This window comes from Balaenoptera borealis (assembly GCF_965194805.1).
Source record: "Balaenoptera borealis genome assembly, chromosome: 5".
Lineage (NCBI taxonomy): Eukaryota > Metazoa > Chordata > Mammalia > Artiodactyla > Balaenopteridae > Balaenoptera > Balaenoptera borealis.
In genome coordinates, this window is record NC_138862.1 from 71679500 (window position 1) to 71703277 (window position 23778).

At 44.4% G+C, this 23778-nt stretch overlaps 1 protein-coding gene across 4 annotated transcripts in view; it reads right to left on the bottom strand.

Annotated features, from left to right (window-relative positions):
* The window catches only part of MUC4 (mucin 4, cell surface associated), a 50395-nt gene that overhangs the window by 21133 nt on the left and 5484 nt on the right, over positions 1–23778 (bottom strand). Inside the window, exons 2-6 of one of the 4 annotated variants that reach the window (XM_082392250.1) lie at positions 3651–9461; positions 3378–3506; positions 2890–3042; positions 1419–1552; positions 506–670 (exon numbers count right to left, since the gene is read on the bottom strand). In XM_082392250.1, coding sequence (XP_082248376.1) covers positions 506–670; positions 1419–1552; positions 2890–3042; positions 3378–3506; positions 3651–9461 — 6392 coding nt within the window. The remainder of the gene's footprint in view (positions 1–505; positions 671–1418; positions 1553–2889; positions 3043–3377; positions 3507–3650; positions 9462–23778) is intronic. The other 3 variants (XM_082392252.1, XM_082392251.1, XM_082392253.1) reach the window with 3 other exon arrangements.

Here is a 23778-nt window from a genome sequence, read left to right on the forward strand (position 1 = left end):
GTGCAACTCTTAGCATAAACTGGCTCTGACTGTGCAACCGCCTGTGCCCATTTGTACCGCCCTATGTCCAGCTGAAGGCTCCTTGAAGACAGGCACGTATTTCTTCACCTTTGGACCTTCTACAGTGCCTTGTCCGTGGCAGGGGCACGATCCACATTCGCCTGCGGTAGCTTTCATTGCGCTGGTAGCTCCCACTGATTGGAATCATAAACCCCACCCGGGAGCACACGCAGGGTCCCTGCTTGATTCAGCCTCGTTAGGATGGACCCCTACAACCTCATTCTAAAATCAAACCATGCATTGCTGTACCCCATCTCTGTCGCCTGCAGTCTTCCCGTGGTTGTATCCTAGTCTGCTTCCTTCCCGCCCTCATATTTAAGCTTCAGTCCCTGCCCACACTGAGCCCGGGCTCTGACAGCTGGAGCACTTTCAAGGCCCTCCACACAGCCCTTTGTCTCTCCTTGGCTGCTGCAGGACCCTGAGTGCTAAGCTTTGAAAGGCCCACCTGGTAAAATATGGTTCCCCGGCTGTTGGAGAAATCAGCATCGTCCCAGAATGGAGCCACCAGGGCCACAGGATCCCAGGCTGTAAAGCCTCTAAGGGGAGGGTTGGGGTAGGAGAAAATCTGGTACTCTGATTCCGGAAAAATGATCTGGCCATTATCTGTGAACTGAGCACAAAGGTTCTTCTGGTTAGCATTCAGGGAGGGCGCATCCCAGCCTTGGGTCAGCTCCTGGGATGCGTGAGGGTAGAACTTCAGAGATTTCAACAACCTCTGGAAGGTCTCATCCATCTCCCTGCCTGCTGGGAGAGGCCCTGTACATAGTTCTCCCACAGATACTCTTCATCCTTAGGCCATTCCTCACGTCCTAAGACCTTCCTAAGGTGGTAGGTTTTGTCCTGCTTCAGTGGCAGACCCTTTCACAGTGTGTCCTGACTCAGCCCCCTCACTGAGGGCCACGACTGCCATTCAGCTCTCCTCTGGTAGACATGAAGTATCAATACTTGGACCAGGGAACCAGGAAATAATTATAGAAAATGTGAACAGCATCAAAGAGTCAATTTTCCCAAGCAGATCTTCCTATGCAATAAAAGGGCCCGTGAAAACGGTGGAGAGCTTACTGGGCCCCGGCACCTCTCTACTGAGGTGACAACACTTCTGTCCACCTGGGTGGGGAGGCCTTGCCTAGCTCCCTGTCTTCCTCAGCTGGTGCCCTATCATTAAAGACGGTGCATGCAAACTGAGCTAGCGGCAGGGACACAGTAGGTGCCTGACGAGCGTTGCTTCCATTCTCCTGCTCGGTCATGGTCATGGTTGGTCATGGTCACAGGGATGTCTCTGAGGCTTGGAGGGAGAAGTAAGGCCCATGGAATGCAGGTCATGGATCCTGCCCTTTGGGCTGCAGTCGGGGACTCACGTAGAGGGAATCCCGGAGAGAGGAGCCGAGGGGGAAGCCAATCTGGGGTTTGAAGAGTGGCGAGGTGAAGTCCACAGTCCTCTTGACAAACTCCTGGTCTCTGGCATGCAGCCCGTAGGGGAAGAGGGAAACGCCTGGGCCGGTACAAAGAGGAGCAGGAAGTTCTCATAGGCCCTGATGTCATCAGGGCTGGTAGGGGCCCCCAAGAGTGTCCCCAAGCTGCTCCTCCACCCTTGTCCCCTGTTCCCCTAAGTGAGAACCATCAAGGACTCCTCTGTCCACTTGCATTCAACCCATCTCCTCATTTTACCGATGAAATGGTACGCTCAGCCTTCCCCAGTTTGAAGAAAAACAGATTCTGCTGTCAGAATACCAACAAATTATTCTGTACCAGTTATGGTACTCAAAATTCTTTTAAGGGTGAAAAGACAAAATTCCTCCAATGTAGTGAAGATGAGTAATTGAAAGATCATTTCACAGAATGAGACTTGTTCCCTAAGATGGTATTTCTCTAGATAAACTTAAAATCCCCATAGAATTTGTCATCAGATCCCCCATGGAGGTCCTTGGGCTCCAATTTGAGAAACCTTGTTCTAAACGTTTCTCAAATGGGCGTCCTCCTTTCCATACTGGCAGCCCTCACCTGGTGTTGCTTGGAATACCGCAGCAGTCTCTACACTGATCTCCTGGCCTCCTGCAAATTCATCTCCCACCCCAGCCACCATGGAACGGTTCATAAATGTAAATCACGCCACGTCCTCCCTGGTGCCTCTCTACAAGATTCCCTCACATGACAGCCTTGCTTCTCAACACCCTTCCCCTCACTTCTGGTAACCCCGAATTCTTTACGGATCTCCTCCCCCTGCAACACTAGGACTGCTTTTCCTGTCCATGCCTTTATTGCAGCTGTTCAGGCCCTCCTGCCTGCCTGGGGCACTTCCGCTACCCCAGCTCCTATTCACTCTTTCCAGGAAGCCTCCTCTTCACCTTGACCCCACCCCCACCCCTGACATTCCATCGGGCCTTCCAGTGTGCGCACCTAATATCCTGGGCTTATTCTAATGGCACCTACTGAGGCAGCAGCTCTGTCTCTTGCTAAACAGCGCCTTGATCATTTCTGTATCTCCAGCTCCTAGCCCAGCACCGTGTGCAAAGCCAGCCCTCAGCACCCAACTCTGATGCTCTTGCATTGTCCCTGTAAGGCCCTTCTGATTCAAAACAACAGTCTATGAGCAAGCAGGCTGAGACTAAGCACTCAGTTACCCACCCCTATCAAGGGGGTATGGAGAGCAGCTGGACTTCCAATGGCCCAGGTGGGGCAGTGGAGAGATCCACAGAACTGGTTCCCCCAATGACCCACGAGGGACCTCGCTGGTAGATCCAATCCAGCTGCCACAGCTACAACCTCCACATCTAACTCCATCCTCTCCCTCCCAGGGTGGAGAGGCTCCAGCTCTATGGAATCACTCGCCTTTCTCGGGCTTGATAGGGACTGGGGCAGCTGTTGAGTGGGTGCCTCTGGAAGTGCCAGCAGTGGACGTGGTAAGGGTCTGGGAGGTTGTTAAGGGTAGAGATGTTGCTGTGCTTCTCCCACTGTCTGTCTTCTGTGAGGTTACGATTGTTCCTGGGCAGGCAGGGAAAGAAGACTGGAGTGGGTTTTACAGAGAAAATAGCAGAGTTAAAGAGAGTCAGAGACTTTAGGAGCTGGGAGAGACAGCTAGAAACCTGTCTGTCTTCTGGTCACACCCAAATCACTCCCTGCAGAAAAGCAGTTATCTCCTGGGGTAGAAGGGATGATGAGCCTGTCACCCACCATACCCGCCCCTGACTTCATCTTCTCGTGGACCTGACCTCCAGCCTGTCAGTGTTAACTCACCTTCCTCTCTCAAGCACTCCTTGAGGCTGAGCTGAGCCAGTGGGGCCACTGTAAGAGACCAAGACCCCGGAGTCCCCACCTACCTGATGTCTCAGTCTTCACGGAGGAGCTTAAGGATGCTGTGGATGGTGGAGAAGTGCTGGTAACAGACAGATGAGTGGGGTGACCTGTGAATAGGGTGGTGGAGCTCCAGGTGACTGCAGGGCCAGGGGCTGATTGAGAGAATGAAGAATTACCGGTTGAAGTATAGAAACTCGATATGGTCTGAGCTGTGCCCATATTACCAGAAGTAGAGTCAGAGAAAGAATAGTCTGTGGATGGCTGTGGAGTAAGCAATGGACTCTTAGAATACTTACATGCTGAAGAAGTATCAGGAGTGGTCTTGATCGAAAGGTAGCTTGTCAGTGGAAATGGTGAAGTTGGTGTGGATCCAGCTACACTGTTATGATTACCTGTAGAAACCATATCTGTTGGCTTTGTAATAGGATGCATAGTAGAGGCTATTGTCTGAACAGTTGCAAGATGCTCAGACGTGGGTGTGCTTGACTCGCCCACTAAGGAAGTAGGGACTTGTGTGGTATTTGTCAAGGAGTTATTGTCAGAACCCACAGGGGGAATGGCCCCAGCAGTCATATTTTCATGGGTGAATGAGCCTGGGGTTGTTGTCAGAACTTCTCCACTTGTGGACAAAATTGTGGAAGGAGAACGTGAGGCTACATCACTCAGGGTGATAGAAGTGGCTGTAGCTGTCCCTTCAGTTACCCCAGATGACATGGTTGGCATTGCTGTTTGGGTCCTGTGGCTGTCGCTGACTGGGTTTGAGATAAAGGTTGTGCTGGTGCCTGAAGGTGACAGTGTATGGGTAACAGTTTGTGGAGATGTGTGTACATTTGATGTGGATGAAGGAGGTGGAGATGTGACTGCTGAGAAGGTTTCAGTCACCTGGGAGACTGAACTGACAGTTTCAGATCCTTTGGTGGTTCCTGTACTTTGAGTCTGAGCCATCTGGGAAATGGCTGAGGTTTCCTGAGGAGAGGTGCTGGGAGAAGCTGGGCTTGACTGTCCTGTAGGTCTCCCTGTTGTTGAGACCTCAGAGATGATGGTTGAAACGGTGCTGGAGACAATAATGGACCCCAGTCCTGTGGTTCCTGGAGTAGTGTCAGGACTGGTTGCAGTGGACAGTTTGGTCGTTGACAGAGTTGGGTGGCTTTCCCTGGAGGAAGTTGGTGAGAAACTCTTGATCTTACCTGAGGTAGATGTTTCTGGGGGAGCACTTCCTGAAGTTGTTTGGCTGCTTGCCGTGGATGACAAAGCAGGAGCTGTGCCCCCCAAGGTGGTGTCCATCACCAAGGAGGCCAACGTACTGGTTTGTGGTTCTCCAGTGGTCGCTGTGCCTTGAGTCTGATGGGTTTGGGAAATGGCTGATGTTGTGTCAAGTGAGACGCTGGTAGCCGGGGATGTTGATTGTCCTCCTTGGCCTCCCGAGGTTGAGATGACAGAGGTGGCCTGAGGAATGGTGCTTGTTATGGAAAATGATGTGCCACCTGAAGTTCCCAGCGTGGTGTCGGGGTAGGTTGGTGCTGTCCACAGTCCTGTGGTAGTGGTAGTGGCCTGAGTTGTGTGGTTCTCCCTGGAGGGTGCTGGGATGAAGGTTGTCACTTCACCTGTGGTGGACGTATCCTGAGGCACACTTTCTGAGAGCGAGTGTCCACTTGGTTTGAATGAAGAAGTTGCAGATGTGACTGTTTTGATTGTGTTCATCACGGGGGAGAATAAACTCACCGTTTGGGACTCTTGTGCAGTCTGTGTGCCTTGAGTGGGACCTATTTGGGAAATAGCTGATGATTCTTGAGGAGAGATGCTGGCAGAGAGTGGTGTTGACTGCCTTGTTGGGCCTGCTGTCACAGTTTGTTGAGATGTGTGTCCACTTAGTATGGATGAAGGAGATGTGGATGTGACTATTTCAGTGGTTTGAGTCATATTGGAGCTTGTGCTGCTGACATGAGTACCTCCAGTGGTCTCTGTCCCTTGTGTCCAATGAGGCTGGGAGAACGCCACTGTTGTTTGCTGAGCAGATGTGCTCAGATAGCGGTGTGTGGTAGGCTCTTTCTGTTCGCCTATTGTTGAGACCTTAGATGAAACCCAAGAAGTACTAGCTGGGGAAGTATATGATCTTTCTGTGATTAATGTAGTGGCAGCTACTGGTGTTGACAACGGTTCTTTTTGTGACTGAGCTGTGTGGCTGTCACTGAAGGATGAGGAAGTGACTGTTGTTGTTTTACCTGGAGTAATTGTTTCATGAGAAACACCTGTAGAGATTGCGCTTCTGGTATAGGGCCACCCCGTGGTCTCTGTGCCTTTGCTCTGGTGGGTGTGAAAAACCGTAGATGTTTCTGGAGTTGAAGAACTGGTAGAGAGTGGAGTTGATTGTGCTACTGACTGCCATGTTGTAGAAACTTTAGAAGTGAATGGAGGAAAATTGCTAGTTACAGAAGGTGATGTGTCTATTGTGCTTCTTACAGTGGTGTCTGTTGAGGTTGGTGCTGTCAAAAATTCTGTTGCTCTGAGAGATATAATGCTGGAACTGGAAGGAGATGATGTGCCTGTTTTACCAGAAGTGAATGTCTCCTCAGAAATGACTTCCATAGGAGTGTGTCGACTTGGAGAGGATAAAGGACTTAATGTGATCATTGCTGTGATGGTCCTCGTTTGGGATTCTCTGGTGGTCTCCGTGCTCTGAGTCTGATGGTTCGGAGAAGATGCTGATGTTTCCTGAGGAGAGATGCTGGAAGAGGGCAATGTTGATAGTCCCTCTATTTCAGTTGTCATTGAGACTGCTGAAGTGACTAGAGTAAAATTTCTAGTTACAGAAAGTGATATGCTCCCTGTGTTTCCTACAGTGCTGTCTGTTGAGGTTGGTGTTGTCAACATTTCTGATGTTGTCGCAGGTGTGTGGCTCACACTGGCTGAGGATGAAGTGGTTGTTTCACCTGAAGAGGATGTCCCCTGGGGAGTGCCGGCTGTAAGAGTGTGTCCACGTGGGGATGATGAGGGGGTTGATGTGGTCACATCTGTGTTGGTGGTGCTTTGAGTTTCTCTGGTGGTTTCCATGCTGTGAGTCTGGTGGTCCTGAGAAGATGTTGATGTTTCCTCAGTAGAAGTGGTGGAAGAGAGTAAGGTTGATTGTTCCTCTAGTCCAGTTGTCATTGAGACTGTTGAGGTCACTGGAGTGATATTTCTCGTTACAGCTGGTGATGTGTCTCTTGTGTTTTCCACAGTAGTGTCTGTTGAAGCTGGTGATGTCATCATCTCTGAAGTTGTAGGAGATGTGTTGCTTCCATTAGATGGGGAGAAATTTCTGTCTCTCGAGGTTGGTGTTGTCAACATTCCTGATGTTGTTGCAGATGTGTGGCTCACACTGGCTGGGGATGAAGTGGTTGTTTCACCTGAAGAGGTTGTCTCCTGGGGAGTGCTTTCTGTAAGAGTGTGTCCACTTGGGGATGATGAGGGGGTTGATGTGGTCACATCTGTGATGGTGGTGCTTTGAGTTTCTCTGGTGGTTTCCATGCTATGAGTCTGGTGGTCCTGAGAAGATGCTGATGTTTCTTCAGTAGAAGTGATGGAAGAGGGTAAGGTTGATTGTACCTCTAGTCCCGTTGTCATTGAGACTGTTGAGGTCACTGGAGTGATATTTCTTGTTACAGTTGGTGATGTGTCTCTTGTGTTCTCTACAGTAGTATCTGTTGAAGTTGGTGATGTCATCCTCTCTGATGTTGTAGGAAATGTGTTGCTTCCACTAGATGGGGAGAAATTTCTGTCTGTTGAGGTTCGTGCTGTCAATATTTCTGACACTGTCACAGGTGTGTGGCTCACCCTGGCTGGGGAAGAAACTGTTGTTTCACCTGAAGAGGATGTCTCCTGGGGAGTGCCTCCTGTAAGAGTGTGTCCACTTGGGGATGATGAGGGAGTTGATGTGGTCACATCTGTGATGGTGGTGCTTTGAGTTTCTCTGGTGGTTTCCATGCTGTGAGTCTGGTGGTCCTGAGAAGATGTTGATGTTTCCTCAGTAGAAGTGGTGGAAGAGAGTAAGGTTGATTGTTCCTCTAGTCCAGTTGTCATTGAGACTGTTGAGGTCACTGGAGTGATATTTCTCGTTACAGCTGGTGATGTGTCTCTTGTGTTTTCCACAGTAGTGTCTGTTGAAGCTGGTGATGTCATCATCTCTGAAGTTGTAGGAGATGTGTTGCTTCCATTAGATGGGGAGAAATTTCTGTCTCTCGAGGTTGGTGTTGTCAACATTCCTGATGTTGTTGCAGATGTGTGGCTCACACTGGCTGGGGATGAAGTGGTTGTTTCACCTGAAGAGGTTGTCTCCTGGGGAGTGCTTTCTGTAAGAGTGTGTCCACTTGGGGATGATGAGGGGGTTGATGTGGTTACATCTGTGTTGCTGGTGCTTTGAGTTTCTCTGGTGGTTTCCATGCTGTGAGTCTGGTGGTCCTGAGAAGATGCTGATGTTTCTTCAGTAGAAGTGGTGGAATAGAGTAAGGTTGATTGTTCCTCTAGTCCAGTTGTCATTGAGACTGTTGAGGTCACCGGAGTGATATTTCTCGTTACAGTTGGTGATGTGTCTCTTGTGTTCTCTACAGTAGTGTCTGTTGAAGCTGGTGATGTCATCCTCTCTGATGTTGTAGGAGATGTGTTGCTTCCACTAGATGGGGAGAAATTTCTCTCTGTTGAGGTTGGTGGTGTCAACATTTCTGATGTTGTTGCAGGTGTGCGGCTCACACTGGCTGCGGATGAAGTGGTTGTTTCACCTGAAGAGGATGTCTCCTGGGGAGTGCCTCCTGTAAGAGTGTGTCCACTTGGGGATGATGAGGGAGTTGATGTGGTCACATCTGTGATGGTGGTGCTTTGAGTTTCTCTGGTGGTTTCCATGCTGTGAGTCTGGTGGTCCTGAGAAGATGCTGATGTTTCTTCAGTAGAAGTGGTGGAAGAGGGTAAGGTTGATTGTACCTCTAGTCCCGTTGTCATTGAGACTCTTGAGGTCACTGGAGTGATATTTCTCATTACAGTTGGTGATGTGTCTCTTGTGTTCTCTACAGTAGTATCTGTTGAAGTTGGTGATGTCATCTTCTCTGATGTTGTAGGAGATGTGTTGCTTCCACTAGATGGGGAGAAATTTCTGTCTCTCGAGGTTGGTGTTGTCATCATTTCTGATGTTGTCGCAGGTGTGTGGCTCACACTGGCTGAGGATGAAGTGGTTGTTTCACCTGAAGAGGATGTCTCCTGGGGAGTGCCGGCTGTAAGAGTGTGTCCACGTGGGGATGATGAGGGGTTTGATGTGGTTACATCTGTGTTGGTGGTGCTTTGAGTTTCTCTGGTGGTTTCCATGCTGTGAGTCTGGTGGTCCTGAGAAGATGTTGATGTTTCCTCAGTAGAAGTGGTGGAAGAGAGTAAGGTTGATTGTTTCTTTAGTCCAGTTGTCATTGAGACTGTTGAGGTCACTGGAGTGATATTTCTCGTTACAGCTGGTGATGTGTCTCTTGTGTTTTCCACAGTAGTGTCTGTTGAAGCTGGTGATGTCATCATCTCTGAAGTTGTAGGAGATGTGTTGCTTCCATTAGATGGGGAGAAATTTCTGTCTCTCGAGGTTGGTGTTGTCAACATTCCTGATGTTGTTGCAGGTGTGTGGCTCACACTGGCTGGGGATGAAGTGGTTGTTTCACTTGAAGAGGTTGTCTCCTGGGGAGTGCTTTCTGTAAGAGTGTGTCCACTTGGGGATGATGAGGGGGTTGATGTGGTCACATCTGTGATGGTGTTGCTTTGAGTTTCCCTGGTGGTTTCCATGCTCTGAGCCTGGTGGTCCTGAGAAGATGTTAATGTTTCCTGAGTAGTGGATCTGGAAGAGGATGCTTTTGTTCTTCCCTCCTCTCCAGGTGTTGTTGAGACTGCCAAAGTGACTGTAGCAAAACTGCTAGTAACAGAATGTGATGTGCCTTTTGTTTGGTATACAGTGGACTTTGTTGAGGTTGTTACTGTGGATGTTTCCAATGTTTGGAGAGGTGTGTGGCTGATACTAGAAGGGGACAGTTCCTTAGTAGCACTGCTTGTCTGATAGTGTCCATTTGTGGCAGTTGGAGTTCCAGCTGTGCTTGTTTGGGCAGTGCCTTTTAATATAAGATACAAGGACTCATGAGACAAGAGAGGTTCCTTCTGTGAAGCTGGAATATTTATAACACAATCATTTTGCACATGTATCACTCTGTATCACAGGGCTTCAGAATAAATGACTGCAGGATTAATTATTTAACCATGTCTAAGGTTTCTACCAACACTGTGGCACCTAGTCATAAATAATATTTCAATGAATATCTTTGTGCTAACATTTTCTCCATTACTATTAATTTTGTGGGTATGGTAATTGAAACTGGCTCAGTATACTCCTACCTTCCCCATATAAGTTTTATATAGAAGCCAAGATCCATGAGCTGCAGTCTCAGAACAGTGTTTTAATTAAAATACACACACTGTTCATTCAATGAAAAACATTCAAATTTTTGCATATCCTATATAAACATTTCTCAAACATGATAAAGGAGATGAGTAGCCTTCTGCCTTTTTCATAGCCTCTTTTTCTTTTCCTTAACCTAGTGCTTATTTCTCAGTTTTCATTCTCACCTGTCTCCTAATTCTATTTCTAAAAATCCTTCAGTTTTCTCCCCCAGTAATAACCTTCTGATCTTCTTTTCCTCCTTCATTTCTCTCTCGTACCCCATCTGAAATACCTAAGAATTTTGCTGACTCATCAGGACCTTCTTTGAAGAGCAAGGAAAGGGAAATATTATGAACTTGTGTATTTGAATGTCTGACACGACTAGATACATGTACTGTTGACAGTACATGTCAACTACTTGTACTGTCTTAAACAACTTTGTTTATTCAGTACAAAGCATTTGGGAGTAGACCGAATAATACAAGAGAATTTATGAGGACTCCCTCTTCTCTGGAATATGGTGGGTGTTTTTTGGGGTGGATGCTCTCTCTCTCTCTTTTTTTTTTTTTTGGCTGCATTGGGTCTTCATTGCTGCGCGCTGGCTTTTCTGTAGATGCAGCAAGCGGGTGCTACTCTTCGTTGCGGTGTGTGGGTTTCTCATTGTGGTGTGTGGGCTTCTCATTGCGGTGGCTTCTCTTGTTGCGGAGCACGGGCTCTAGGCACGGGGCTTCAGTAGTTGTGGCTCTGGAGCGCAGGCTCAGTAGTTGTGGCGCACGGGCTTAGTTGCTCCGTGACATGTGGGATCTTCCCAGACGAGGGATCGAACCCATTTCCCCTGCATTGGCAGGCGGATTCTTAACCACTGCACCACCATGGAAGCCCTGGACTCTCTCTTATATTCAGATATATAGTTATTTTTATTTCATTTTACTGTCTCTGAGGACCATCTTTGTGGGTGGTCCCTCTACCTACAATCCAGAGCTTTCCCTTTCTACCTTACTTTTTCTTTTTAAATGGGAGTAGCATGAATTCTGTTGGTTTTTAGAACCATGTGGGAGGTCCGGAGAACAGGCCGACCCCCTTTTAACAAACCTCAGCAAGCTGCTTCTCAAGGCACCACTGCCTTAGAGTTGCCAGCAAGCCCCCAAGTAGGTGAGGCATAGAGCCACAGGGCCTGGGGCCCAAGCTACTTTTAGGATCAATAAAACTGTTTTCATGTTAATTTCTTTTACAATCAGAAGGAAAAAAAATCAATGTAATTATAATGAATATGTAATAATGAATCCAGCCTTGATTGCATTAGTCCAACACAGTAATGAAGTATAGTTTTTAATTTTTTTTTTAATCAGAGGAAGAAGCCCAGGAAGACAAAAGTGCCTAGCGCCCATGAAAGTCATTGTGTGGCCCTTTTTGTAGACGGTCTCAACAAAAGTCTCGACCCAGTGATAAAGAGATAGGCATAATAGTGGCAGTTCACTGATGACAATCTAACTTCATTTTATATTTTACATTAGTTCAGATACCTTGTCTGATTTTTCCCCCCAAACTATCTTTAACTTCCAAAAAACTTTATTGAAAAAACCGCAGAGCTAACTTCTTTTTGATTCAACCCTTATGTTGACACTAATTTTTTTCCAGTAGTTATTGAGTACAACAATGAATCCAGTTTTAAACAAATTTGCAGTATTTGGTTCTATATAGAAGTACCTTTTCCATTTATCAAGAGATGTTATTCTCTTAAGTAATATGAACATCAAGGCTAAGACACTACTCTTTCTTTGAAAAGAGCTCTTTTCTCCAAGGTGATGACAATAGCCAGTTTCAAAATACTTAATTGAAGGAGGAGATTTTTCCTGATTAGTCAAATTCAAAACACTCAGAGCATTAATAAGGTTAATATCTAGAAGAAAGTGCTTCTCTAGGTGGTTGAGACCTCTGACATATACATTCAGGGCCTCAAAAGTAAATTTGTCAACTACATACACTAATTTTTAAAAAATCCTATAACGTGAATGTGTTTTTGAAATGAAAAAGCATCATCAATTTTTTTCAAGGAATTTAGAATAAGATTAAATTTTAATATTTTTTATTTGATTTGAAATGGCCAGTCTTCCTGCTAAAGTCACCAAATACTCCTTCCCTTAAGACCGCCCTGACAGGTACAAAAGATGAAGACAAGTTCCTTCACTGTGGAGAATAAGCAGTATCTGTGCAGAAGGAAATGACTCAGTCCCAAGTGTGTGCGTTCCTGGGTTGCCAGGCAGTACCGAGGCTAAATGAGCCCAGGTTAGGTCTGGTCGATAAAACTTGTGCCAGGTCGGAGGTTTAGACATGCCTGGAGGGAAGCTTTAAAAAATGCTACAATAAAGGCTAAGGGATGGAGAAGCAGGATTCCCACAGAATGAGGCAGCCTGATTAGGGCTGCTTCAAATTGTTAAGAAAAAAATCTCAGGAATCTAACAACTCATCTTCCTTATGAGAAAGAAGGCAGCATTAGACTAGAATAGTGACCAGACTATTTTAAACTCCATAATGGGAGAGAGTGTTAACCCTTTCAACCTGAATTATAGCATTTTTTTAAAAGCAAATTAAATTTCTTCCTTTTTTAATTTTAATTTTAATTTTTAACATTTGTCCCAATCTAGCAGAAACCTAATGAGTAAGTACACATACTCTAGTCCTGACCACATCATAACATGATGTAAATTTAATTGATCATGCCTAATTTTTTTTCAATTTATTGGCCTGGCAAAATGTTTAAATGTCAACCTATTTTATTTAAAATATTTGACTGCACTCACACTAGCTACAGACAAACCCTGTCAGCCAGGAGAGAATACCATCCTCCTGAACTTTAAGATCCATGAGTCTTCTAAACCAAGAAGAAACCAAGAAAATGTGAGTCTTTCCCCCGCTTAGGAACTTACTCTTTTTGGTTTTTATTAGGTCCCTTGCTGTTCTCAAAAAAATTTTTTTAACCTCTGTGCTCACAACTAGTTGGAGGGATATAGTTCACAGTGAGACAAACTCCTAGAGAAGAATTTAGGTTTGAGTGCTGTTCCTGGAGGTGACTGCAATTTCACCACTTTCTCTTCTGAAGAAAGCAGTTTAATGGATAAACAAGGTCCTACTGTGTAGTAAAGGGAACGATATTCAATATCCTGTGATAAACCATAATGGAAAAGAATATGAAAAAGAATATATATATATATGTATAACTGAGTCACTTTGCTGTACAGCAGAAATTAATACAACATCATAAATCAACTATACTTCCGTAAAATTTTTTTAAAAAGAAAACAGTTGAGACTTTTGAGTGAGAATGACTATGAATCAGCTCTAATTTGTTAAAAAGAAAGTGACTCACCTACTATTTATTAATAATAACTAATTACAGGTGACACGCTTCTAAGCTGGTATGGACAAATGCATGGATTGAGCTGCAGAGCTGTGTTAGAAAGTCCTTGGGTTCTTATTTAACCCAAAATGACTCTGCTTAGACTTTAAAAGGGGACTTCCTTTATTCAGAATTATGAGTAGATTTGTTTGTAAGACTCCATATTCTATACCTGCTCTCTCCTCAGTAAAGTTCCAAAACTTGGTTTCTCTAGATAAGGTTTGGATTGGAAAACATACACTATGCAATTATTATTAGGCTTATTTTATTTTCCTAAAAACATAAATAAAAGCAACGCTCTGTCATCTGGCTTTGAGTCACCAGACAGAAGCTATTTACATGCCAAACTTACTAAACCTATTATAGATTCTTGGCAATTAAATCTTGTCAGAGCCTGCATCACTTCTGCTAAAATCAGTATCAGCAGCAAAAGTTTCATGACTGCACAGCCCAATTTTTTAAGTAAAGATTTTTTTGTTTATAAAAGTAGTACAGCTCCATTTCCAGCAATATGGCAGAAGAGATAAGCCTTTACAAAACCTGCAAATGACAAATAATATGTAATAAGTGTTGTCTGAATGCTGAACTGAGAACAGAAGAAAGAGAGGGAGACACTCAGGAGTGAAGGAGTTGCAAACTAAGAGAATAAGTAAGTGCTCTCACAAGATTTGCATGTATTTCTGAGATCTAGAGTTAGGGGATTTAAGGGCTGCATGGGGAAAGGAGACAGAATCTTAGATCAGGACACTGTAAATTGAGTATCTTCTGCATAAAGCTGGAACCCTCAGTGAAAAGATGGACTAGAAAAATCAGAAAGAAAAAAGAAAAAGAAAGCTGAATGAACAATATAATTAAGAACAGCAGGACTTCCCTGCTGGTGCAGTGGTTAAGAATCTGCCTACAAATGCAGGAGACATGGGTTCGAGCCCTGGTCCGGGAAGATCCCACATGCCGTGGAGCAACTAAGCCCATGCACCACAACTACTGAGCCTGTGCTCTAGAGCCCACGAGCCACAACTACTGAGCCCGTGTGCCACAACTACTGAAGCCTGCACGCCTAGAGCCCGTGCCCTGCAACAAGAGAAGCCACTGCAATGAGAAGCCTGCACACCGCAACGAAGAGTAGCCCCTGCTCACCACAACTAGAGAAAGCCCACGCACAGCAACGAAGACCCAATGCAGCCAAAAATAAAATTTAAAAAAATAAAAATAAATAAATAAATGTATATATATAAAAAAAGAACAGAACTTAGTGATAGAAAAACAATTGAAAACAGAATAAGGCCAAAAGTTGTTTTTTTGAAGACAAAATAGACACACTCTTAGCAAAAGGAAGGAAATAATGAAGAAATAGAAAATCCAAACAGACTTATAACTCATAAGGAGATTGAACCAACAAAGAAAAGCACTGGACCTGATGGCTTCATTGGTGAATTCTACCAAACACTTAAAGAAAAACTAACACCAATCCTTCTCAAACCTTTCCAATAAATTGAAGAGGAAGGAACACTTTCTAACTCATTCTTTTAGACCAGCATTACCCTGATACCAAACCCAGACAACATTTATTGATAGATAAGTTGATAACCAAATGTGATATATACGTACAATGGAATATTATTCAGCCTTAAAAAGGAACAAAATTCTGACATATGCTACAACATGGGCAAATCTTTAGGACATTATGCTAAGTGAAATAAGCAAGTCACAAAAAGATAAATATTGTATGATTCCACTTATATGAGGTACTTAGACCTGTCAAAATTGAGACAGAAAGTAGAATGGCAGTTGCCAAGGGCTGGGGGGAAGAGGGAAGTGGGGAGTTATTGTTTAATGGGTATAGACTTTCAGTTTTACGGGTGAAAAGAATTCTGGGGATGGATGGTGGTGACAGTACTGCAACATTATAAATGTATTTAATGTCACTCAAAAACAGTAATGATAGTAAATTTTATGTATGTGTATTTTACCACAATTCAAAAAATTGAAAAGAAAGGTAATTGAGGACTTCCCTGGTGGTGCAGTGGTTAAGAATCTACCTGCCAATGCAGGGGACACTGGTTCGAGCCCTGGTCCAGGAAGATCCCACATGCAGCGGAGCAACTAAGCCCGTGAGCCTCAACTACTGAAGCCCACGTGCCTAAAGCCTATGCTCCGCAATAAGAGAAGCCACCACAGTGAGAAGCCTGCGCACCGCAAGGAAGAGTAGCCCCTGCTCACCGCAACTAGAGAAAAGCCCATGTGCAGTAACAAAGACCCAACACAGCCAAAATAAATAAATAAATTTAAAAAGGAAAAAAAGAAAAGTAATTGAGAAAAAAATAAGAAATCTGAATATAAACTATTCCAAACTGAATCATCAGTTAAAAGAGAAAAAGTCCATCCCTCACAAAATGTAGGTCGAGATGATTTTATAGGCAATTTTCACCAGACATTCAAGGAATAGATAATTTCAATTTATACAAACTCTTCCAGAGTTTAGTAAAAGAGGGAATGCTCTACAACTAATTTTGTAAGGTTAGTATAATACCAAGATGCAAAGACAGTGTAAGAAAGGAAAACTATAGATCAGTAAATCTCAGTAATAATGTGGATGGAAATGTCTTAAACAAAATATTAACAAGCTAAGTTCAATATTGGATTTATAAAAAAAATATCATGATCAAGCTGTTTAAACCAGAAATAGAAGAAAAATATAAAACTTTATTAAAATATATAAATCATCATATAAACAGAAGGAAGGGAAAACATGATCATCACAACAGATGCAGAAAAACTATTTGAGGGCTTCCCTGGTGGCGCAGTGGTTGAGAATCTGCCTGCCAATGCAGGGGACACGGGTTCGAGCCCTGGTCTGGGAAGATCCCGCATGCCGCGGAGCAACTAGGCCCGTGAGCCACACCTACTGAGCCTGCGCATCTGGAGCCTGTGCTCCGCAATAAGAGAGGCCCGCGCACCGCGATGAAGAGTGGCCCCCGCTTGCCGCAACTAGAGAAAGCCCTCACACAGAAACGAAGACCCAACACAGACAAAAATAAATAAATAAATAAATATTTAAAAAAAAAAAAAAAAAAAAAGAAAAACTATTTGATAAAATTCAATACTCATCCCGTTAAAATTCCTAGCAAACTAAAAACAGAAGTGAACTCCCTTAACCTGCTCAACAATATCAATAAAACCCCGTAGTAAACATCATACTTAAAGATAAAACATTGGAAATATTTCCTTTAAAATTCAGAATGAGTCCAGGATGCCAGCTATAACAACTTCTATTCGACATCAGGCTGAGGTCTAGCCAGTGCAATAAAATAAGAAAAATAAACAAAGGTATGAAGGTATAGAGAAGTTCTTTTTGGTATGGAAGGGAAGAAACAAATGTGTGATTATTTGCAGGTGATATAACTGTTTACATAGAAAACTCCCTAAATTTATAAATCATTAGCAAAGTTTTACATATATGCCCAAAAAAATTTTAAATGACTGCATTCCTATACATCAGCAAAAAAAAGTTTTTTGGTGGTAGTGTTTTTGATAGTGACAAATATAAAGTACCTAAGAATAAATCCAACAAAAGATGTGCTTAATCTTTATGGACAAAGTTATACGATATTGAAATATATTAAAGAAGACATACTCATTATATAAAAATTGTAAACTATAGATCTTTGAAAGACCAAAACCCCATAATCTCACTCCCCAGACAATCACATTGTTATGTGTCCTTCCAAGATTTTTCCTATGCTTTAAAAAATATATAGTTCAACTTACCTAGCATATATAACTTTGCATTCTTTTTAAACATTTTACCTGATATCATAAGCATTTCTTCATGCTTTTATTCTTTGTACAGATAACCTGAAGAAAAACAAATCTTTCCTGTCTCTGATGGTAGTTCTTTCTTTTCCTCCTTTTGTAGGCATGGAAGAGCTGGCTCAGGGGGATTGGGCCAGCTAATGTCAACAGCAAGATCTTGGGTGTTTTACGTGAACACCACTGGCTGAGCTCTGGAGGTCCCCTTTCCTAACAAAGCCATTCCCTCAACCTGAAAACTTGCATTGTTACCATTCCCATTTCCCTACAAACAGCAGCAGCACAAGGGCAGGTCTCTCTCCTAGAACACTTCCTCCATTGTGTCCTGCTATAACCCCCTCTCTGTGAAATAATGAGAGCTCAGGGATCATGTGCACTTTGCTTGGAAGTTTTTCCTTAATAAACCTTATTTTATGCTTGTTCCATGTGTTGCTAGTGTGTGTGTGTGTGGGTGTGGGTGTGTGGATGAGAGAGAGAGAGAGAGGGAAAGAGAGAGAGAGAGAGAGAAAGAGAGGGAGAGAGTCTGTGTCCCTTGTGGAACATTGGACATCACCTTTTTACATCAAATAATATTCCCATAATTAACTTACTGTTTGACACTTAGGCTGTTTACTATAAATAAAGCTTTGATGACTATCTTCCTGTATGATATTTTGTTTTGTTTTCATTATTTCAGCTCATTTCCTCAACATAAATTTCTGTAAGTGGAATTACTGGTTAATGCTGTTATAAAAGTCTTCATGTCATTGATACATACTGCCAAATTTCTTTGCAGAAAAGCTGTGCTAATGTACAGTCCCACTGGCAGTATATGAGCAAGTACATGTTTCCCAATACCCACTCCCTTTGAGAAAAATCTTGTTTTGGCAGTACCAATTTTAAATATTGTCAAACAGGGCTGTGTCCTTTTGAATCTTTAAAGAACTTGCTAACCATGCGCTGAGTTGATTAGAGTCTCCTGCTCCAGTGTATAAGAAGGCAAGTGAGTCCCTTCACGTTGATGACAGAGTTTTACTGTTAGGTGCAGTCTTAACAAGTTCTAAATCTGTTGGGCTCGTTGTTAGAAGGAAGAGATTAGCATTAGTTACATCAAAACTACAGTATTGTATTTGTCTTTCACCACCATTTAAACAATGTCTTAAGCTGCTCCTTCAGCAGATTATTCAGCTATTTATGAAAATAATTTGCAGATAACCCAACCTGCTAAACTTGAGTAGGTTATTCTTAGGCACGAAATCCTGGTGAGGGAGGAAGGCTATAGAGAAGTTGTTATTGGTAAGAAAGTGGTTCTCAAAAGATAGGGTGCATCCAAATCCCTACGGGAGCTTGTAAGGATACGTTCTGGGTCCTACCACCCCTTCCGATTCCCCATGTGTGGGATGGGATCCAGAAACCTGCATTTTAACATGTGCCCAGGGTGATTCTGATACAGGTGGTCTATGGGCTACATTTTAAGAAACACCATCCTTAAAATGATAGTATCTGCTCTTAACATTTTTTTGTAAGCTAAAACCACCTTACTGAAGTCACGGATATTGGGGGTCTTGACCAAGCTTTGTTCTAAAGAATATTCCCAGCCTTATTCTTGCTGCTCAAGCTTTGCTGGAATGAACTGACCTTGTCTTTTAGCAGAACTCAAGTCAGGCTTTTCAGTTTTCATCAGATTATTAGACAACGGAAGCCCGTTGTCATTCTCACCCTGGCCAAATACGTAATATATTTGCAGAGCAGAGAGCTAAGGATTTGACTGTGGAGAGTTGATATTTGAGAGAAATATGTTTCTCCTCTCCTCTCCCTTCCTCTCCCCTCCCCTTCCCTCCTCTCCTCTCCCGTCCTCTCCCTCCTTTCTCTATGACACTCTACCTTCTACTTCACTGAAAAGACCAAAGCCATCTAACTTGATCTCCTTCAATGTCCCAAAAACCTCTCCACCAGGAAATGTCTCTGCCTTCACCAGGTACCCTATCCTACCTAAAAAGAAAGGCTAAGTCTTCACTGAAAGGCTGTGTACACGCACGCACGTACGCATGCCCAGTGCCCTGTCTGTTTCCTCCTTCCCCCCTCAGATGGTTTAGTCCATCACTTCTCTCTGTCCGAGGGCCCCTTTCTGCATTGCTCCTTCTCTTCTCCTGACTATCATGCCCAGGTCTTTCTTGACCTAAAATAAAAGTCTCTCATCCATATTGTGTCCTCCACATCCCTATCTGTCGTTTCAGGTGAGCATCCTGACAGAAGGGTCTACACTCTCCACGTGTTCTTTATCATCTACTCCTTATTCTCTCTCCTCCACCTCACTGAAAACACTTTCCCCCAATGTTACCAAAAAACTCCTTCCTAAGCACCAAAACAAATTTTCTTCTCAGTTCCCATTAATTTCTGTAAAATTTGGCACCATCCATTCACTCATTCAACAAACATTTATTGAGCATCTACCTCAACAGTCTCTCCCTGACCAGTGTCCCTTTGGTATTTGCACAGTATTGCCCTCACAGAAGCTGAAGGATTCTTTCCTCCCAACACATTCCTTGTTCCTTTTGTTCCCTTCACCTCTTCTCTTCCCTCCTCAGCTCCCAGATGAAGTCAGCCTTCGGGGATCAACTCCAGCCCTTCCCCTCTCCTTCCACACTTTCTCTCTGGCTAAATTACATCTATGTTCACACCTTACAAATACATAATTCTACCCTGACTTCACACCCATTTTCCAGACTCACTTTTCCAGACATTTCCTGGCTGGCCTGTCAAATGCAACATGTCCAAGTTGAACTTTCTCTCAAACTGTTTCTTCTATCTTCCTTCCTTAGGTTAATTGTAACTTCAGTTAACTGTAACCCAGATATTCAGGCCAGAAATCCCTGAGTCATCTTTGATTCCTTCCTCTTCCTTGTTGCCAGCAACAGAGTTTGGAACCAACTATTATTCCTCCAAATTACTGTATTTCTCCCACACTGTCTCCTGTTCACTTTGCTGTGTTATTGTCATTAACTATTGCAGCTACCTCTTAACTGCTCTTCCCGATTCCTCCATTTCCCACCCTGACTCTTAGCTTCCATCACACCACTGCTGGGCTGATCTTCAGCTATGGGGACCAGGAAGGGGAATTTCTACTATCGTCTCTGTAGCAGGGATCGCTTTAGAAAACACCTGGATTGCCTGCCCTAGAAGGCAGCTGCTTGGATCCTGAGGGCAGGGTCTCATTGTTTTATCAGAGCCATGGAGACTGGTGGCTGGAATTGGTCCTGTCATCCTCTCACTACTGATAAGGAAACCAGGGTCCTCAGAGGGAGGCCACTTGGTGCTGGCTGACCTTCCTCTGGTTGTGGCTGAGAAGAGTGTTTGAGAGCCTTGTCAGTGGCTCTGTCTGCACTGCAGAATGGTTTCTGTAATAAGGAATGCCTCTTACCAAGGCATTTCTACCCTATTGACAGTTTCTGTGGAGACACTGTCTTCACATCAAGTTCTTGAGTGTCAACTGACTTGTGATTAACTGACCCCCACCATTGGGAATAGGAATTTATTTCATACTTCTCTCATCAGGCATATTTTCACTCTATAAATAATAACAATTTTGATACCACATATTTGTGGAGTGCTTTATAGCTTCTCTTAGTTAACAGTACCCCCATTTCACAGATGAGGAAACTGAGATTTGGACAGGCTAAGTGACTTGCCCAACATTGCATACCTTGTGAGGGACAGGGCTCAGCTGTGGGGCTGTCACCAAGTTCATGGCCTCTCCACAATTTGGGCTCTCCTAACACTACCTCAGGAGAGATAAAGTAAGGGACGGTGACTGACCTGCCCGAGCTCTTGGCTTGCCACGTGTAGTGGTCTGAGCCTGGGAACAAGTCTGACACATTTTCAGGGGTAAGTGACACCAGGAGGCTTCTGCCAATTTTCTTGGTGTCTCCTTGTCTGTGATGATGTTGGAGTGAGTTGTGATGGCTGTTGACCTCTTGCGGTGATAAGACTGCTGTCAGAAGACACGTGTCACCTAAAATGGATAGTTTTAGTGGAAGAAGTTCTTCCAGAGGAGGAACCTGCATCTGAGGACAGTGAGGACACCGGAGCTGGCACTGAGGTGGGGCGTTCCTCACTCGCAGTCCTGGAACCCGCCATGGATTTCTCTGCTACCACTGCAGTCAGAGATGTCCCCACAAGGCCGTTATTCTTCTCCCCTTGAACTGTGTCCAGGGGGAGATGGCCAGCTGTTGCCCCAGTGCTCTCAGGGCTGCGGGGACGGCCAGTGTGATGGTGCTGATAGGCCTCATTTCTCCTGTGTGGCCCTCTGGTGACTCCACAGGTATGAGGCGGTGATGGGTGTGCTGTTGACTCAGGTGAAGGAATGGTGGCAGAAGCGGTGATGATAGTGGGAGATAGCGTTCCCACATAGTGGTGAAGTCACTCCCTGAGGAGAAAACAAAGCCTGTGTCTTGCTTGCGTGCATTGTGGGCAGAGGCTTCTTCTTAGTGCCTGGTCTGTTTGTCTTGAGTTATTCTTGGAACTGGAGATGAGGAACCCATATGCCGTATCACCCACAAAGTTTCACTTTTCTGCTGTTATTTCCTGATTTGTGGGGCTCTTCACTGGGCTGTGCCTAGGGCAGTATAGAGCCAAGGAAATCACCCAACTGCAAGATTCACCTTGAAGAGAAAGTTGACTCACAGATGGGTGGCAGGTGCTCTGAAAGTTGTGAAGAAGTTGGAGGAAAGAGGCATAACCACCCTCCTTGCCATCCTATGCAGGGAGACCAGGGCCATTTGTATGTGTATCAGTCTCAGAATCGGCATAGCCCCCCATCTTCAACGGGATGCAGCCTCAGCCCCTCCCACAGAGGAGGAAGGAGGATGTAGAAACTGCTGCTCACAGACAGCTGGGTCTGCACTTCCCAGCATCAAGGATGAAGACTGTCATTCTCTCAGAAATTCTTGGTGACCAAAGGCTGAAATTTCTGAGAGGTTCCTGGGCTGTGGGTGATTTCAGGCTTCTGCCCTTCTGTGGTCAGGATTTGGGAGCTGGAAACTTCCCAGAGCTGCCCCTCAGGGATGATGGGTGGGTGTTAGGTGATGGATGTGATGGCTGTTGGAGCCCCTGCTATAGGAACTGTGACGGGTGACAATGGAGCTGGTGGTTGTGTTTGTGTTCCTGCTGTTAGAGGAAACAGAAACTGTGACCACTGTTGTGTCTGCTGTGTATCTTTCCTCCACTGTTCCTAGAATTCATGATGAGGAAAGATGCTAACTCAAAATGCCCTTAGGATAACTGATCTCAAGATATCTCCAGCACCTGGAACGATGGCTGGCATACAGGAATTACTTCGTAGACATCTGTTGAATGAATGAGTTCATGTGTTCCCATCCCCTGGTCTTTGGTCCCTTTAGCTGAGAGAGGGTGAAATGGCATCAATTTCTCCTGTGACTGTCACAGTGGTCCCGGGGTCAGAAGACCAACACGATGGCTGCAGCCTGGGCAGTGTGAACACTGCTGTGGCAAACGGTAGCCAGACTCCTGAGGGCCACCCCTGGCTAGGAGGGTGGGCCTGCCTCGACTGGGGCCAGGGAGAGACAAGCTCTGAAACCAAGATATTGGAAGCTGGAGATGGGACTTCTGAGGCAAGGAGGGCATCGAGGAAAAGGAAATTTGGAGCTGTGCTGAACAGACGGTAAAAGCTAGGTTGTGACACTTCTTGACTTGGTTCCAGAGCTTCTGGGGTTATCATCAGGACAACCTCAATGCTGCTACACCTAATGTCTGCTACACCAGACATTAGGTCAAATGACCTGTGGTGATATCCAAGGTGAAGAATAGGCATTGTTTGGGGTGTGACTTCAGTGGGTACAGTTGGGAAGGAGAGAGAAAGTTCTTGCTTTGAAGCCAACTGTGAAGTCAATTTTCTTTGGTGTTATTGACCTAATTTTTTTTAGCAGTCAGCTCTAAGGAGATTGCTCCATTTACTGATGAGGAAAAGAAGAAATGTTGAGAAAGCTGTAAAGACATCAGTGACTTTTCCGATACCCCGGTTCCCTCAGAACACAGGTCAGCTGGTCTCTGACTTGGGGGAGTAGGGAATGAAGCAGGAAAATGATATGGTAGTAACTATTATGATTTGGTGTTTGTTTGGTTGTTTTAGCTGTGATTCCAAACAGACGTGGTACTGCTGATGCCCCCTAACAAGGTCCTTTCTGAGACTGACAGGGACAAGTCAATGGAGACAAGTGGTTAAGAGTGTGGGTTCCACAGACTCACAGACATAGAAAACAAACTCATGGTTACCAAGGGGGAAGCGGGGAGGGATAAATTAGGAATTTGGGATTAACAGATATACACTACTACATGTAAAATAGATAAACAACAGGGTCCTACTGTATAGCACAGGGGACTATATTCAATATCTTAAAATAAACCATAATGGAAAAGAATATGAAAAATAATATATATGTATATATCAATACATATAACTGAATCACTTTGCTGTATACCAGAATCTAACACAACATTATAAATCAACCATACCTCAATTTCAAAAAAAAATGACCGTTGTTTCCAGAGTCGAACTGACCAACATTCACTGTTTGACTTGGGCAAGTTACTTGACCTCTCTGAGGCTTGAGGTCCTTATCTATAAAAGTGGGATGATGGTAGATAATAGTAATACCAATGGGGTAATGTATGTTAAATGCTTAGCTCAGTACGTAAGCTCAGTAAACGGCACTCTGCACTGCCTGTTATCTTGGTCTTTACAAGGTCCTGAGATCCTGGCAAAGGCAGCAATCCTTGTGACTATGTC